Source organism: Bos indicus, chromosome 11, assembly GCF_029378745.1.
Source record: "Bos indicus isolate NIAB-ARS_2022 breed Sahiwal x Tharparkar chromosome 11, NIAB-ARS_B.indTharparkar_mat_pri_1.0, whole genome shotgun sequence".
Lineage (NCBI taxonomy): Eukaryota > Metazoa > Chordata > Mammalia > Artiodactyla > Bovidae > Bos > Bos indicus.
In genome coordinates this window covers 15,120,264-15,138,415 of record NC_091770.1, presented here as the reverse complement: position 1 = coordinate 15,138,415, position 18,152 = coordinate 15,120,264, and the positions used below count along the sequence as shown (strand labels likewise).

General features: G+C 39.3%; 1 protein-coding gene across 3 annotated transcripts in view; it reads right to left on the bottom strand.

Moving 5' to 3' along the window:
* TTC27 (tetratricopeptide repeat domain 27) overlaps positions 1-18,152 on the bottom strand; it is a 185,491-nt gene that overhangs the window by 152,648 nt on the left and 14,691 nt on the right. For all 3 annotated transcript variants that reach the window (XM_070798087.1, XM_070798088.1, XM_019969975.2), the window contains exons 3-5: positions 17,068-17,197; positions 10,381-10,521; positions 4,473-4,575 (exon numbers count right to left, since the gene is read on the bottom strand). In XM_070798087.1, coding sequence (XP_070654188.1) covers positions 4,473-4,575; positions 10,381-10,521; positions 17,068-17,197 — 374 coding nt within the window. The remainder of the gene's footprint in view (positions 1-4,472; positions 4,576-10,380; positions 10,522-17,067; positions 17,198-18,152) is intronic.

The window sequence follows — 18,152 nt, the reverse complement described above, 5'->3', positions numbered from 1 at the left end:
ATAAGCTAGTTAACATATTTAAAGGCCTAGAACAGTACTTGGTATGGAGTATGGACTGCATTATAATTATCAGATATTGGAACTCTGCCCTACTGACCAGTTTAGAGAAAAGTAATGAAGAGAAGAGTAAGCAGGATCTGGAGTCAGAAACTCCAGGGCATAGTTCTGGTTCATGGACAATCTCTTTGAGTTTCAATTCTTTGGAAAATGAGTTATCTGGACAAGATAATCTCTAATGGGTCTTTCCAAACTACAGATTTCAGACACTGAGTAGGATAAGAGTTGTAGGAATGGAAAAGAAGGATGGACATGGAACTCTTAGGCAAGAACCAATAAGATTTAAGAACTGGCGAGATACCACAGAATGATGAAAAACAGTGAGTCAACCATGAACACAGAACACAAAGTTTTGAGATTTGGATAACTCAAGTTTAAAAAAAAGATGAAATAAATAAACAAATAAAGCATGTTGACCCAACAGATATATAGTTATCATTTTAATAAATCTTTAGGTGCTCCATGATAACAAATAATCATAACCTTCTGGGTCAAAATGTCAAACCACTATATTTAAAATGCATGCTAAAACCAAAATCTCTTCTCATCAGATTATTTTAATGCTATTTTAAAAATGAAATCCCTATGGATTCATATGGATAATCAGATACTTGTGATTAGATTATTAGTATATTTAATGACATTCATTCCAAAGTATTGGGACCTTTCCTGGTGGCTCAGAGGTTAAAGCATCTGCCTGCAATGCAGGAGACCTGGGTTCGATCCCTGGGTTGGGAAGATCCCCTGGAGAAGGAAATGGCAACCCACTCCAGTATTCTTGCCTGGAGAATCCCATGGACGGAGGAGCCTGGTGGGCTACAGTGCAAAGAGTCGGACATGACTGAGTGACTTCATTTACTCACTTATTCCAAAGTATCAAAAAAATTTTTTTAATTTATGCATACGTCAGTCACCAAGAAACTAATCTCTTGAACAACTTTTTGGATGTGGAGACAATATAAGCCTAGAGTCACAGAGCTGCCTGGAGATGTTACAGTGGAGTCTCAGACAAAGTATTTTAGCTTGTTTTCTTTGAACAGTGACTTCCTCATAAGCTCATCTTCAAACACCTAAACCTCAATATTACATCTCATGCGCTATATGGAACAGGTTTTCAGTACCAGATGCTTCAATAAATGATTGTGTGCCCTTAAGCAGTTCTTCAGAGAATCATGGTTTCCTTAGTATGAGATCCAAAAGAGGACCTCAGAGTGTGCTGAGGAGCAGACTTTTCAAGATTCTAACTCACTCCTTTCATAGATGTGATCAGTTCCAGCAAAGTTATGCTGACACTCTGATGGGCTCTATATACTGATGTAACATTCCTGGACAAAAATATAAAGATCACACTTGTTTATATGTCACAGACTGAAAAAAAAAAATCTTGCCAACTTTTTGATGATTGTTCAAGGGCAACATTTCAAATATAATATTCTTCTCTGGATACTGAACAATACTTCAATATAACTGAATGCTTGGTCAATTTTTGGGTTAAATCCCAGAACATTTTTTAAAATACAATTGTTTATGAAAATGCTGCAGTTTAAGCCATGTGCAGACTTACTTAGACATAGCCAAAATGGACCAATTTATGACTAGATAAAATGAAAAATGTCATTGATTAGCCTAGAACAGCAACATAAACAATTCTTAGTTGTAAGGCAAAGCAAATGATATGCTGAAATCTACTGCAGAAAAGAACAGACCACTTGGGGAATGAGTCACTTAGAGTCATATTTTCCAGGTATCTTAGTTAACCCTTTCTGTTTAGAGAGCTGTATTTTACCTCTTAGAATTCTCTCTACAACACATCATATGGTTCTTACCTTTTAATATGGTACATTAAGAAGGTATTTTTGTTCTTTTAATAATTAAAGGTCATCATTAAGAACATCAGTCACTGAGATGTGGTTAAGAGACATAAATGTAGATTTACATAATATGGATAAAGGGAAGAGATGTGGCTTTCCCTCTGGCAACTGCATCAAACTTGATTTCCTTTACATTAAGAGAAAGAAAGAAAACTCCCAGCGACACCTTGTGTTTTGTTCATTTACCAACACTCCATAAAAGTATAATGAAGCATATGAAATTGTTTAATATGCTACAAAGTATAACGTAATTACTTTTTTACAAAATTAAATAGTGGCTAAATACTGATGCCATCTTCTTTCAAACGCTTTCAATATCCTCTGGAAAAATCAACTTTTTTCCCCATTAGAATCAGTAATGTTCAACTCATCCCTGGCTTTCAAAACTTTATCTGATTTCGTGAACTAGAAGTTTATCCCACTTCTCTTTCTCCCTCGCACTTTGTTTATGGAATGTATCTCATTTTAAAAATATGAAATGACATGAATGGGGAGAAGACTTAGTCTACACAGTTTTCATTTTACTAAAAATAGAAAGAGGACAATGATGCCAGTAAATTGAGCATCAGGTCTTAATTTTCTCCAAGTCCAACTTCATATTTCATTTGAAAGAGAACTCCACGCCTAGGCAACACTATTATGAGAAGATTCAAGACCCCATCTGGTATCTGGGTAGGATTAACTTTCTCATAACTTCTATAACATTTCACTTTTTGAAAAACAGAAGTTAACTCAGATAAAAACTGCTATCGAGATGGAGGACAAATGGAGTTCTACAATGTCTCCTCTGAAAAGTGAATGTAGAAAAGGCTCAACAGGACTTCCCTAGTGGTCCAATGCAGGGGATACAGGTTCGATCCCTGGTTCTGGAGGATTCCACATGCCTCGGGACAACTAAGCCCAGGCACCACAACAGAAGCCACTGCAATGAGAAGCCTGCACAACACAGCTCGAGAGCAACCCCCGCTTTCAAGGTAACAAAGACTCAGTGTGGCCCAAAATACATAAATAAAATTTTAAAAGTAAAGGCTCAATAAATGCTAGCTATCACTATTCAACAAATATGCACTAAATATTTATTATTTTCCAGGCATGCTGCTAAGCAGAAACAAGAAAAAATCAGCCCGCAAGGAACTCACAATCTAGAGTTGCTTACAGTCTTGAAAATACAGATGATTCTGTAGCCTATATTTGCTCATAAAAATCTCTTGTAATCCAAATGCATTAAACCAAAGACTTCTACAGGAAAAAGAAATACTGTTTCGCAGTTCTGTTACTTCATTGCATCACTGTACACTTAGTGAAATATCACTGTATAGAAAAGTAAACTCCTTACATTTAATAAAACAATCTGCTACCACGTTAGGTTTAAATCTCATACCAGAACAAATATTGTTTCCTATATACCAAGTTCAAGCTCAGAATACATTTTCTTTACATATACAAGTCAGATCTAATTGCCCTGGGTTGTTCCACAGTCTTACATAACCTAAAATCCCAAACAAATATAGACGAAGTCCAAGATTTCCTCCTCTTTTCAAAATGCTTCCCGAGGACTTTCCTGGTGGCTCAGCAAAGAATCCACTTACCAGTGCAGGAGACGCAGATTCGATCCCTGATTTGGGAAGATTCCACATGCCGAGGAAGAAATAAGCCCTGTGCCACAACTACTGAGACTCTGCTCTAGAGCCCGCAAGCCACACGAGTGGAGCCTCTGGGCCCTAGAGCCCGGGCTCCACAACAAGAGAACTCACCACAAAGAGAAGCCCGTGTACAACTAGAGCAGCCCCAGCTCACCGCAACCACAAGTCCAAGCAGCAAGGAAAACCCGGCACAGCCATAAACAAATACTGCCTCCCTGAAAAGCTTAAGGCTTACTTGCAACAAAGGCATTTACAGGGGCATGTGGTTTACAAGTATTTGGTAAATTTTACATTTCTGTTCTAGGTACATTTCCATATGTACATTATATATTACAATGAAAATAATGAAAAAACTACAAAAATGTCTCTCTACCCACTGTCAGCCTCATTAAACTTATTTTCTACCAAATATTATTAATTAAAAAAATGAATTATTTCTTCATGTACTCAGAAGGATATAGGATAAATAATTTCCTGCTCTGCATGTAGTTCGGCACAATTTACTCCAGTTCAAATTAGTTAAGGATTATTTTCTTAATAAAGGGAGTTTACATTTGTTTCTAACAAGGTTTCTTACATTAAGTAACCAAGAAAATATTTAAATACCTTTAGGCAATTTGTAATAAAATCAAAGTGAACTATACAGAATAAATCACTTGTTTAAGTCTGTATTAATAATATAAATAACACTGATTGATTTTTTTAAAATTCGAAGACAAAAAAGAAATCCTATAATCTGACATCCTAATAATTTGTGATAGTCCAAATTCAGAAAGAGTGGAGAAGCAACCTCAGACAAAAAGTTACCATATGCTGTCAAGCAATAAATGAAAAAGGAAAGTCTCAGCCAAGAAAACAGAACAGAGTTACATGCTCAATGCAGACAAAATCTGCAGCATACCTTGATCGATGCAGTCTTCAGCAAGAGCAAAAAGCTGAGGTGAGCGCTCCTCAAGCAGCTGCTGGTGAATATTCACACATCTCAACGTCCACCATGGCAAGCTCTAGAAAAAGGAAATACCAACGTAAGCTGAAATAAAAGGACCCTTTGGAAAAAAATTTTACATTAAATCAACTTTTAGAATTTTTTTACATTTGTGAGATTAAGTTCACTCTTCAGGAAGCTTACCCACTCACGGCTACATCTTCAGTAATAACAGCAAATCCAGTGCCCTGTCTTCCACAAGAACAACATCTCTCCTCCGTGCATTCAAAGCCAGCTGGGCTTCCTGACATCATTTTCAACTTCCCATTTCCTCCTTTAAAATGCCTACTGTCATCACCCGACTCTGCTACAGCGCTCTACCAGCACTATGATCCAACACCCACCGTCCTGGGAGGCCCCCCACTAGAACCTCCTGTGGGGTGATTCTTCCCTTGTCTCAGCTTCCAGCATGTGTTTTCCACCTCCCTTTGCAAATGCACCCCAGCATACTCGTGTATGTCATCCTAGTTTTCAGTGTTGTCAGCCAGCTAGCCAGCAAGATGAGGAACCATGCTTCACTTATCCCTGTATCCTCCTTGAAGCAATGCATGCTGTGCACGCTACGAGGTAAGAAATAGCCTGGGTTCAGATTATTCCCCAAACTGGGAAGACCTCTGCCACTCTCTCTTCCACGAAATCTCTTCTCCCAGAGAAGAGACTAGGGCACACACTGGTCTCTCACTTCCACACTGTGCCTAGAGGTTAGCACCAGACTGGAGAGCTCGTGTTTTTCAAGTGTGTAAGTACCTGTCCTTATAGTTTGGAGGGTGGAGACCGCATTTTATACACTGTCTTGACTAATGCACAGGCTGACAGCACAGTAGCCTTTTCTCAGTTCTCTGGTGCTCAGTCTTACTTTTCAACACATCCTGATTAAACAACAAGCCGATACAGAAGCACACACAGTGAAGATGAAAAGTCTCTCTTCTGCTGCCTTAGCACCATCCTCCTTCCCCAGAAAAATCCATGACAAAGGTTTATATTCCTCTAGGCTCTTCCTCTATACATATGTGTGTGTGTGCAAATAAGAAGTATTAACTATTTTTGATAGGCTCATTAAATTACCAAGTATGATCATGCATTGAATCATCTAAATTAGTTATAACTATGTTACTTTGAATTATATTGCCCAAAGGTGTGAAAAATTTTTTCTTTTATAGCAATAACTACTAACTGGAAATCATGCTTAATTACCAAAAGCATTTTCTGTTACTTGAATTTAATTTCTTAATTTGATCAAGGGGTAAAACTGCCTGTTTCCCTTCTAAACTGCTACACACAACTGTTGCAACAATGATAAAATCACAAATGAAAAAAAAAAATCTTTTCTAATTACTAATGCTATTTCCTCAGGCCATGTAAGGAAACGAAAGGTAGAATTATCTAATAGAAAGAAGTTTCACATCATTTTTAATGTAATTCCCTGAGTTGTTGCCTCATTTTCATTCTTTTGCTATCACTAAGCTAATGAAGTCAGTCTATATTCCAATTATCTGTCCTTATCTGCTGTCAGCAGTAAGTGAGTCAGGTCTGGCAACATATTCTTTCCTTTTCTAGACATGGAAATTAAGATAGATCCAGTCAAACAGACTGCCCTGTTAAAAAAACATATATGGAGAAGGAAACGGCAAACCACTCCAGTATTCTTGCCTGGAGAATCCCATGGACAGAGGAGCCTGGCAGGCTACAGTCCATGGGGTCACAAGAGTCAGACACAACTTAGTGACTAAACCACCAAGGGTTGTTTGTCAATAAATAAATGATTAATTAAAAAAATACAACTTATGATGCTCAGCTCTTAAAAATCAGATCTATAAACTAACTCTTTAATCGAAAATCTTCACATGGGAGAAGGGGGAGTGTGAAGCAAAGAAAGAAAGCATGATCTATTTTTTTTTACTAGAAAATAAAAGTACCTTTTTCTATCTGTTAAGAATCACTTAATAGAAAATCTGAGGCATTGATGAAAAAGGAAACTTGAAGTCTTGCTTTAGACAGTTCCCAGATCCTATCTTCTGACTAGTGCACTTATTACTTGTTCTGATTGACAAGTCATACTAGTGAATAACCTTCTAGAAGGCAAGGCGCATGAGTGTACTCAAAAGAAACCCAGTAACTGCTTGCCAACTCAAGTCCACTTTATAAATGAGGAAACTGATATTCAGAGTAATTCACTGGCCTAAGGGTCTCCGGTCTGATTCCAAAGCCAAAATTCCTTTTACTCAACGTTAACAAATTACTAATAATGGTCTATATACTTTACAGACTAGGGGGTGGGGAAAATCATCTTCTTTTATTGTTTCACAAAAATAATTTTTATTTTTAATAAAAAATCAACCTGATACATTCCTGCTTAATATGCATGCTGATGAAAGTTTTCCATCAAGAAAACTGTATCACTAACTCATTAATGACCATCAGTCTCACCAGAAAGAAAATGATACCATTTAGCAACCTCATGTCTTGATGATACTTTCTTTAGGCTCAAGTACTACTCAGTCTATAAGATTATTTAACTCAAATCAACTTGGAAAAACATTTTTTTATTCAAACTAACATCACTTAAAAGATCAAAGATAAGGCCTTATATCTGCTAGTATACACTGAAATCCATCAAGTAAAAACCCTTCTGGTACAACTGATTCCAAACCTTCTGGCTCTCATGAGAGTTGCTGAAAGAGGCATGATTACCTTTTTACCTCTTCTTTGCCTCAACTTAAATGCTCAGGAAAACAAGCCCTTATACAGTACAGACCAAGTCCCCATTTTATCCCTAGAAATATTATTTCTTAAACTTTTTCGGCCAACACTTGGAAACTGGGAGATCTCACATAAAATTTAGATTTACTATTTCTGGCAATACAAGGTCTACATGCCTAAGTTGCAACAAGCAGGATAGGAATCAGGAAGCTTCCATCCTGTGGGGCAGAAACAGTCCGCCACCTGTGTTCCTTTAGCCCCAAATCAAGACTAGTCCTTACAATTTTGAAAGAAGAGAAAATTTTGTGACATGTGAAAGTATATGAGATGTAAATGTCAATGTCCGTAAATAAAGCTTTATTGGTATACAGTCACACCCATTCACATAGTATCTGCAGCTGCTTTCACACTGCAAGGCAGACTGAAGAGTCAGCTGCACACAGCTGAGAAGCTGCAAGAGAACCAGCACACCTCAAGGGCTTTCTTCAATGCTCTCTTGTGGTTTTTATCACCTCCTACTGCATATTAGCTTTTCTCACTAATTTCTATGTACCCTAGAGAAACCATACAATGGATATTGAACAAATGCTCTACTATACCCAACCCAAATATCAATCAATGCAGGACATGAGCCAAGAAAAGTAATAGTAAATAAGATCTACTGTAAGTGCTATTCAGACTTAAATTGAAGAAAGTAGGGAAAACCACTAGACCATTCAGGTATGACCTAAATCAAATCCCTTATGATTATACAGTGGAAGTGAGAAATAGATTTAAGGGCCTAGATCTGATAGACAGAGTGCCTGATGAACTATGGACGGAGGTTTGTGACATTGTACAGGAGACAGGGATCAAGACCATCCCCGTGGAAAAGAAATGCAAAAAAGCAAAATGGCTATCTGGGGAGGCCTTACAAATAGCTGTGAAAAGAAGAGAAGCGAAGGCAAAGGAGAAAAGGAAAGATATAAGCATCTGAATGCAGAGTTCCAAAGAATAGCAAGAAGAGATAAGAAAGCCTTCTTCAGCGATCAATGCAAAGAAATAGAGGAAAACAACAGAATGGGAAAGACTAGGGATCATCTTTAAGAAAATCAGAGATACCAAAGGAACATTTCATGCAAAGACGGGCTCGATAAAGGACAGAAATGGTATGGACCTAACAGAAGCAGAAGACATTAAGAAGAGGTGGCAAGAATACACAGAAGAACTGAACAAAAAAGATCTTCATGACCCAGATATTCATGATGGTGTGATCACTGACCTAGAGCCAGACATCCTGGAATGTGAACTCAAGTGGGCCTTAGAAAGCATCACTACGAACAAAGCTAGCGGAGGTGATGGAATTCTAGTTGAGCTATTCCAAATTCTAAAAGATGATGCTGTGAAAATGCTGCACCCAATATGCCAGCAAATTTGGAAAATTCAGCAGTGGCCACAGGACTGGAAAAGGTCAGTTTTCATTCCAATCCCAAAGAAAGGCAATGCCAAAGAATGCTCAATCTACCACACAATTGCACTCATCTCACACACTAGTAAAGTAATGCTCAAAATTCTCCAAGCCAGGCTTCAGCAATATGTGAACTGTGAACTTCCTGATGTTCAAGCTGGTTTTAGAAAAGGCAGAGGAACCAGAGATCAAATTGCCAACATCCACTGGATCATGGAAAAAGCAAGAGAGTTCCAGAAAAGCATCTATTTCTGCTTTATTGACTATGCCAAAGCCTTTGACTGTGTGGATCACAATCAACTGTGGAAAATTCTGAAAGAGATGGGAATACCAGACCAGCTGACCTGCCTCTTGAGAAATTTGTATGCAGGTCAGGAAGCAACAGTTAGAACTGGACATGGAACAACAGACTGGTTCCAAATAGGAAATATGTCAAGGCTGTATATTGTCACCCTGTTTATTTAACTTCTATACAGAGTACGTCATGAGAAACGCTGGACTGGAAGAAACACAAACTGGAATCAAGATTGCCGGGAGAAATATCAATAACCTCAGATATGCAAGATGACACCACCCTTATGGCAGAAAGTGAAGAGGAACTAAAAAGCCTCTTGATGAAAGTTAAAGCGGAGAGTGAAAAAGTTGGCTTAAAGCTCAACATTCAGAAAACGAAGATCATGGCATCCAGTCCCACCACTTCATGGGAAATAGATGGGGAAACAGTGGAAACAGTGTCAGATTTTATTTTTCTGGGCTCCAAAATCACTACAGATGGTGACTGCAGCCATGAAATTAAAAGACGCTTACTCCTTGGAAGGAAAGTTATGACCAACCTAGATAGCATATTCAAAAGCAGAGACATTACTTTGCCAACAAAGGTTCGTCTAGTCAAGGCTATGGTTTTTCCTGTGGTCATGTATGGATGTGAGAGTTGGACTGTGAAGAAGGCTGAGTGCCGAAGAATTGATGCTTTTGAACTGTGGTGTTGGAGAAGACTCTAGAGAGCCCCTTGGACTGCAAGGAGATCCAACCAGTCCATTCTAAAGGAGATCAGTCCTGGGATTTCTTCGGAAGAAATGATGCTAAAGCTGAAATTCCAGTACTTTGGCCACCTCGTGCAAAGAGTTGACTCATTGGAAAAGACTCTGATGCTGGGAGGGATTGGGGGCAGGAGGAGAAGGGGACGACAGAGGATGATGGCTGGATGGCATCACTGACTCGATGGACATGAGTCTGGGTGAACTCCGGGAGTTGGTGATGGACAGGGAGGCCTGGCGTGCTGCGATTCATGGGGTCGCAAAGAGTCGGACAGGACTGAGCGACTGATCTGATCTGATCTGATCTATATGTGTTACGCATGCTTCTGGCTACTGCTCATTATCCTTACATGAAATTCATAAAAGACTGTGATGTATGTTTCTAAACCCAGTTTTAAGATTCAGAGAATGAACACTTATACACATGCATACATACATACAACACATATATACAATTCTATTAAAAAGACAATGTTTCATTTTATACTAATCTCATTAGGGGAGATTAAATTAAATACCTAAGGAAGACTTAGAAAATAAATATACCAAGACATTGTCAGCATCACACCCAAAGTCTGATGCTAATCAGCACAAAAGCCACACCTGGGTCTGAATCTCCTGGCTCCTTTTCTTTCTTTACCTGAATAGCTGTCAGTTTATGTCTTATATTCACTAAGATAATTCTTGCTAATAACAGCAGGATAGGCTTTGTGGTCAGGCTGTAGATTGATTCACCATCTAGAACGAGCAGACTCAGAAGAAACGCATCCAGCACTTTGATCTGAAAAAAAAAAAAAATATATATATATATATATATAAGTTCAAATAATTTAGAAAAAAGTTAACCTTTGTATGTCTTAAAAGGATACATAATTCCCAGTTACTCAGTTCTGAAACACAATCATTTATCTATTACACAGCAACTGGCACTGGACCAAGTCCTAATATTATAAATGCCTTTAGAGATCTACAACTCCAGCCTGCCCTGATCAATGACCACCCATCTGCTTATATTTTAGAGGAACAGAACAATCAAGAAAATGCTACTATTGAAGAGGCACCATTATCTTACAGACTTACTTACAACAAAGTGTTTTCTCAGTAAAGCCATCTCTATGTGAAAGTATTCATATTAAACACCTACATTTCATATACGCTTCACCAGTCAGCTAATGTCGTTACAAACCACAGCTGCCCCTTAATTACTCTCAGGCCAAAGAACAACAAAGTCTTGCATATCAGATGCTGAGTAGGCATACAATCACGGACCGACGTGAACAGAGCCTGCCCAACAGGAAGGTCTCTGAAAAACCCAGTTCTCAACTGAACAGATTTTCTACACTGGACCAGACACTCATGTTTTTAAAATGTGGGCTGAATAATTTTGACAGTTGCCACAAAATCAACAGCAGGAATGCTCAACATCAGGAAAACAGGCTCTAAGTCACCGACACAGGATGGAGTCCTTTTACTGTTTATTAGTTTGTGGGCATAGGCAGATTTCTTTTAACTGAGCCTCAGCTTCCTCAATTATAAAATCAAATAACAGAACCTACACCTCACACGTTTCTTGTAAGGATTAAATAATCCAAGTGATGCCAGTGCCAGGCTCAATGCTTTATGTGAAAGTGAAGTCGCTCAGTCATGTCTGACTCTTCGCAACCCCGTGGACTGTAGACCGCCAGGCTCCTCCGCCCATGGGATTCTCCAGGCAAGAATACTGGACTGGGTTGCCATTTCCTTCTCCAGGGAATCTTCCCGACCCAGGGATTGAACCCAGGTCTCCCACATTGTGGGCAGACACTTTAACCTCTAAGCCACCAGGGAATCCCTGCTTTATAAAAACATTAAATAAAGGTACAGAAGGAACAGCCCCTTCATCATCACTGAAAAGTGTACTTGAGGAATAAAGACAATGTGAATGACCACCAGCAAACCACCAATAAAGCTTACTGTTAACCTACACTGAGGGTAGAATGAATTTTTTTTTTCAAGTTCAATAATCAAGGAACTATTCTGAAGTATTACAACTGCCTCAATCTCAGAAGAAAACAAAACAAAAAAAGTTAAGTTCAGTCTAAAATCACACCAAAGTTAGGGTCTGAACAGAGATTATAGGCCAGGCTTTCCAACTCCCAAGCCAGTATTCCTCCTACCATCTCATGCTACCTTCCCCTCAGACCTGGGCCAAGCACAAGGCAGTCCTCCAGGACAGGGCCGGGATCACTGCCAGCCTTCTGACTGGGACAACTGCAGGATGGGGGTGTAAGCAACCAAGACACAGACACAGAAGAGGACCTGGTCTGGAGAAGAACCTCACCACGAATCCAGGGTGGACACAATGAGTCTGAGGTTCCCTGCAAGACCTCCAAGTGGAGGTACCAATTGCACCAGCAAGGCTACCGCTTACGGACTGGAGAGAAGACCCTGCCTCACACGCCCAAGCTGGACCTGAAGCCTCACTGAATCATCCTGCCTTTTAGGTGGACTTAACAATCTTTATTTCCTAGCATCCCAACCAAACTGGTGAAGTACAAGACATGACTTTAAGAAAAAGAATCCTTTTCTAATCACACTGAGACAAAAAAGACATCTACCTGTTGTAGCACAAATTTAGATCACTATCTTCTAATGAAATCCTTAAAGATAACAAACAGGTGACTTAACAGGGCAACAAACAGAAAATTACACAAAGAGATACTCCATGATACACTACTTGGATCTCATTTCCTCTGATACTCAAAGTCAGAGGTTGGTTGCTAAACCTTCTCCTCTTTAAGTTCTCAGAAAATGTCATTAACACGGCAAATAATAAATAAGTAAAGGAGTGAATGCATGAATAAACAAACAAATTTCTTTTGCCAAAGTTATTTTGCATCACTATTATCAAAAAATTGAATGCTTTTCTATCTTCTGCTTAAGTGAAGCAGTCTCTATCTACTCCTGTGATCTAACACTGATATTCCAACCAAGCTCTAACCATGCTTACAGAGGTTTGGAAAAATGGCTGAATTTGAAAGAGGACTGTTTATATTTTCAATGAAAACAGATAAAATGAAAGTTATAAGTCCCTTAGCAACAACTCCTCAGTCAAGAGAGCATAAGACATATAAAAATACTTATTAATCAGAACAGTGAAGAAAAGTCAACATCTGGAAGCCTGAGATACATCTGATATAAAACCAGTTTACTAGAAGATCAACTTTTATGTGTGAGAGGGAATTACTCAGACGCTAAGCTTCAGTGCTATCCCGAGGCTGGTTAGACCAGCCGTCACACAGCAGTGCTAAAAATGTCAACTTGTGCCTCCATACATTGGAGGCAGGGAAAATTAACTTGGCTTTGATGACTATACTCCAACACCATGAAGTATATTCACAAATATCTGTCCTCACAGGAACTATGAAACATCAATAAGCACAGGAAAATGACAGCTGGAAAATACTGATATGCCACTCCCCAATTTTAAAACTTCAACTCCATCTTCCAAATTCTCAGATTGCTGATAAAGAGTATAAACTGAATAATTCTCTCCAAGACAACCTGACACAGTAAGAAGAGTTGAACATGCATATACCCTAGAGCACAGCAGTTCCATTCATGGATACCTGCCCTCAGCAGAGCTTCCCAACTCAGTCCTGGGAAGCATTTACAAGTGTGGTAAAACATCAGTCCTCTCAGCCCTCAGGGTGCCTAACTATAGCCCTAGGAAGGGGGCAGGCAGTAAAAACAGCCTCCTTCATTTAGCTCATTGTACCAAACATTATCCTTTTTTAAGTTTTGCTGTGCTTGGGAACTCTTACAAATGATTCCCAGAAGATGTGTTCCCAACAGCATGGTACATAATATACTACCAAAAATGGAAACACCCCATGTGGCCATCAAAAGTAGAATCGATATATAAATTGTGGTCCATTCATACAATTGGAATACTATGCAACAGTAAAAATGAATAGTTTATAATACCAAAAATATACGTCTAAGCAAAGCAAGTCACAGAACACAATTTATTTCATTTATATAAAGTTCAGTTCAGTCATTCAGTCGTGTCCAACTCTTTGCAACCCCATGGACTGCAGCATGCCAGGCCTCCCTGTCCATCACCAACTCCTGGAGTTTACTCAAACTCATGGCCACTGAGTTGGTGATGTCGTCCAACCATCTCATCCTCATCAACCCCTTCTTCTCCTGCCTTCAATCTTTCCCAGCATCGGGGTCTTTTTAAATGAGTCAGTTCTTCATATCAGGTGGCCAAAGTATTGGAGTTTCAGCTTCAACATCAGTCCTTCCAATGAATATTCAGGACTGATTTCCTTTAGAATAGACTGGTTGGATCTCCTTGCAGTCCAAGGGACTCTCAAAAGTCTTCTCCAACACCACAGTTCAAAAGCATCAATTCTTTGGTGCTCAGCTTTCTTTATAGTTCAACTCTCACATCCATACCTGACCACTGGAAAAACCATAGCCTTGACTAGATGGACCTTTGTTGGCAAAGTAATGTCTCTGCTTTTTAATAAACTGTCTAGGTTGGTCATAACTTTCCTTCCAAGGAGCAAGCATCTTTTAATTTCATAGCTACAGTCACCATCTACAGTGATTTTGGAGCCCAAAAAGATAAAGTCTGTCACTGTTTCCACTGTTTCCCCATCTATCTGCCATGAAGTAATGGAACCAGATGCCATGATCTTAGTTTTCTGAATGTTGAGTTTTAAGCCAACTTTTTCACTCTCCTCTTTCATTTTCATCAAAAGGCTTTTTAGTTCCTCTTCACTTTCTGCCATAAGGGTGGTGTCATCTGCATATCTGAGGTTATTGGTATTTCTCCTGGCAATCGAGATTCTAGTTTGTGCCTCATCCAGTCCAGCATTTCTCCTGATGTACTCTGCATATAAGTTAAATAAGCTTTATTTACTTATTTATTGACTATGCCAAAGCCTTTGACTGTGTGGATCACAACAAGCTGCGGAAAATTCCTCAAGAGATGGGAATACCAGACCACCTGACCTGCCTCCTGAGAAATCTGTATGCAGGTCAAGAAGGAACAGTTAGAACTGGACATGGAACAACAGACTGGTTCCAAATCAGGAAAGGAGTACGTCAAGGCTGTATATTGTCACCCTGCTTATTTAACTTATATAAAGTTCAGAAAGTGGCAAAACTAAACAATATGTTTTCTGAGAATACATATATATGTAAGTGCTAAAACTATGAAGAAAGCAATGGAATGTTAACATCAAATTCATGAGTGTTTCATGAGAAAGGGGGCTGGGGATGTCACCAAGAAGCACACACAGGAGACCTTCTAATGCTTTTCCAAGTCAGAGCACATGCAGAAGATGCTATGATTTGCACACCAGGTAGCTAGAGAGGCTGCTAAGCCAGACGAGACCAGTTCCAAGGCTCTCCCAGCCCTGGGCCCACAGAGCCACCCCAATGGCAAAGGGGCTCAACACCTAAGCAAGAGCAGTCAGAAAGTTCCATTCTCCAAGGCTGGTGATGTTCCCTCTCTCAAGCCAGGTGGTGGAAACAAAGATGTTTTATTATTTAAACTGCACACATCTGGTATGTTTATTGAGAGTAAGATGTACTTATACTAAAAAGATTAAAATCAAGGTCTTAATGAAAATTTCCTACGATGTGGCCTGAGCCCCATCTTTTACTGCTGCCCCAACAGGCTCAAAGCAGCCCCTCAAACAGCCCTCACAAACACCTACTGCTCTGTCCTCTAAATTTGTGCTCATGTGACTGCATCTAGAACGTATTTCCTCCTCTTCTCTACTGATCCATTGCCCTCATCACCCTTCAGGTTCTACCTCAAGGTCCACTCTTGACTAAAAGGTCTTCTCAGACAAAAATCACTTTCCTCACATGTCTTATTCATTTCAATGCTTCTTACAGTTTGACTCTCTCATGTAACCCATTTCTGCACTGTCTGAATTGCTATCTGACTCCACAGGTGCTTCCACACTAGCACAGCAGAAAGAGTACTGGATTTGGACCCAGAAAACATGGGTTCCAATCCCCCAGCTATAAAGCCTCTGCAAGTTTCTCTTACCACTGTCAGCTTCCGTCTTCTCATCAACAGAAAATGTCAAACTGATACAACACATGGGAATGAAGCACCACTCCAACCACACATCAGTGCTCAGTAAGTATCTGCAACCTTGTCTGGTAGGTTTCTACCCTGCACTGGGCAGCAACAGAGGCCAGAAAGTGTTTCATACACAAAGAGGAAGTGAGATGTTCCATATACATAAACTCCTGGATAATCAAAGCATCTCTTTAAGTGTCAAAATCTTGGGGATTTTACTTGTAATCATCTTGGATGAAAACTTTTGTAAGGTATAGATTAAATTCCCTTCTTAGACATAAAATATGCAAGGGCTTTTAACGTTTCAGTAATGATTTCGAGCCAGCACTATGAATCTTAGTTATTCTATCACAATATAACATTATGACTCAGTAAACTGACTGTACAGCTACAACTGCCATGGCTTCAGATTATGACTGCTTTGTGATTCTCATCAAATTATTAACACTGATTTCTAACAACTCCATTCCCCTTTCATCAGCTATTTCTAATTCTGAGAAAACAGGAAACAGTAAACAGGTCTTTTTGACTGCGTAAGTTCTGGATGTTAAGGTGCCCTTTTTCCAGGCTGAGTTATTAACAGTTATGCTCCAGTCCTCTGAGGTGGCTGGATAACTCAGTTACCATTCTTCTTCTTAGGGCAGGTTACATTCCCCCAAGCCCTGGGTACATGTGCTCAAACACAACTGAGGTGTTCAAACTGCAAGCCGTACTGATGACCTATGGATGCAGGTGAGTAACATTATCTCCATACACGGATATTAAGACTCATTATCACCATGGGGCATCTCCGAGGCACACACTCTAAGTACATACAAATAAGTGTATCTGTGACACAAAGGAAACCTCCCCAGGAACTGTTCTAAGCACAGCTGCAAAACTTTTCTGCAACAAAATTAAACAGATCTCCAGACTTTCTACTTCTTCAGAAAGTATCTTTGTGTAGCTGTGGTAAAATATGCAGCTGGAGGACTGGTGCAGCTGTCCATTCTTTAATAAATAGAGCAGCTAACAGAGCTCCATAAAATGAGGAGCGTTTGAAGAGGAGTTTGAGACTGACACCGGAACTTCTGAATTACATGAAACTCTGATCAATGAACAAGTATTCTTAGTAGGTTCTGTACAAGCCACGAAGTCATGTTTCTCTCTTACCTACTATTAACTCTGGCTTATAAAGATCCATTTCTAAAGAATAAACACAATAATACCTACATATGACATTTCCAAGAAGCGTACCTCACTGAACTGCTGAAACAAAACAGATGGCAAAAAATCCTGAGGGTGTAAATCAACAAGAGGGCCCGTCCAGTTACTCTGAACAAAAAGTTGCAAACTGCTTACACCAAGTAGGAATATCTTCTGTTGTCTGCATATAAGAATAAAGAAATAAACATAAACCATTATGTATAACCACAAATACACTACTATTTCATTTCAGTGTTATTAATAAAAATGTAAGATATCAACATTGACATTATCTGAGAGTATTACAAAGAAATTTTTTGAAATCTACAGTTTAGGTCTGCAAAGTCCAACACAGTCACCTTGAGTCACATATGGCTCTTTAAAATAATTCCCAGGTGGTGCTAGTGGTAAAGAATCCACCTGCCAAGGCAGGAGACACCAGAGATGTGAGTTCTATCCCTGGGTCAGGAAGATCCCCTGGAGAAAGAAATGGCAACCCAATATTCTTGCCTGGAAAATTCCAGGGATAGAGGAGCCTCGTGGGCTACAGTCCATGGGGCTGCAAAGAGTTGGACACAACTATGTATGCACCCAAACACAGATACAATTTAAAAATTCAGTCCCTCAGTCACACTATCTACATTTCAAGTGCTCAATGGCCAAACGTGGCTACTGGCTCCCACACTGGATAAAGCAGATACAGAGTATCTCCATCATCACAAACATTCTCTTGAACAGCACTGGTTTAGGGCCTGATCAGATACTGAGAACTTTGTCTTATATTCTATTTAACAGCTCTGACATTGGGTGAAAAATTGATTTTATACATAAGAAAAGTGTCAATAAAAAATTGTTTCCAAACATTTTATTGATCTGCACTACGAACTATGAGAACAACAACAACAACAACAACAAAAAACCCTAGATATTGCACTTGAACCTATTTCTTTTCAATCCTACTTTGGCTGAAGACAGGAGTAAGTAGGTAAACTCATTCTGTAAAGGAGAAAACATTTTAGGCTTTACAGGTCACAGGTGTTTCTTTTGTCCCCAACCTTTTTAAAAATGTAAGCAACACTCTGAGGCACTTTGGCCTTGACCCACCAGAGGTAATTTGCCAACCTTTAGATTAAGAC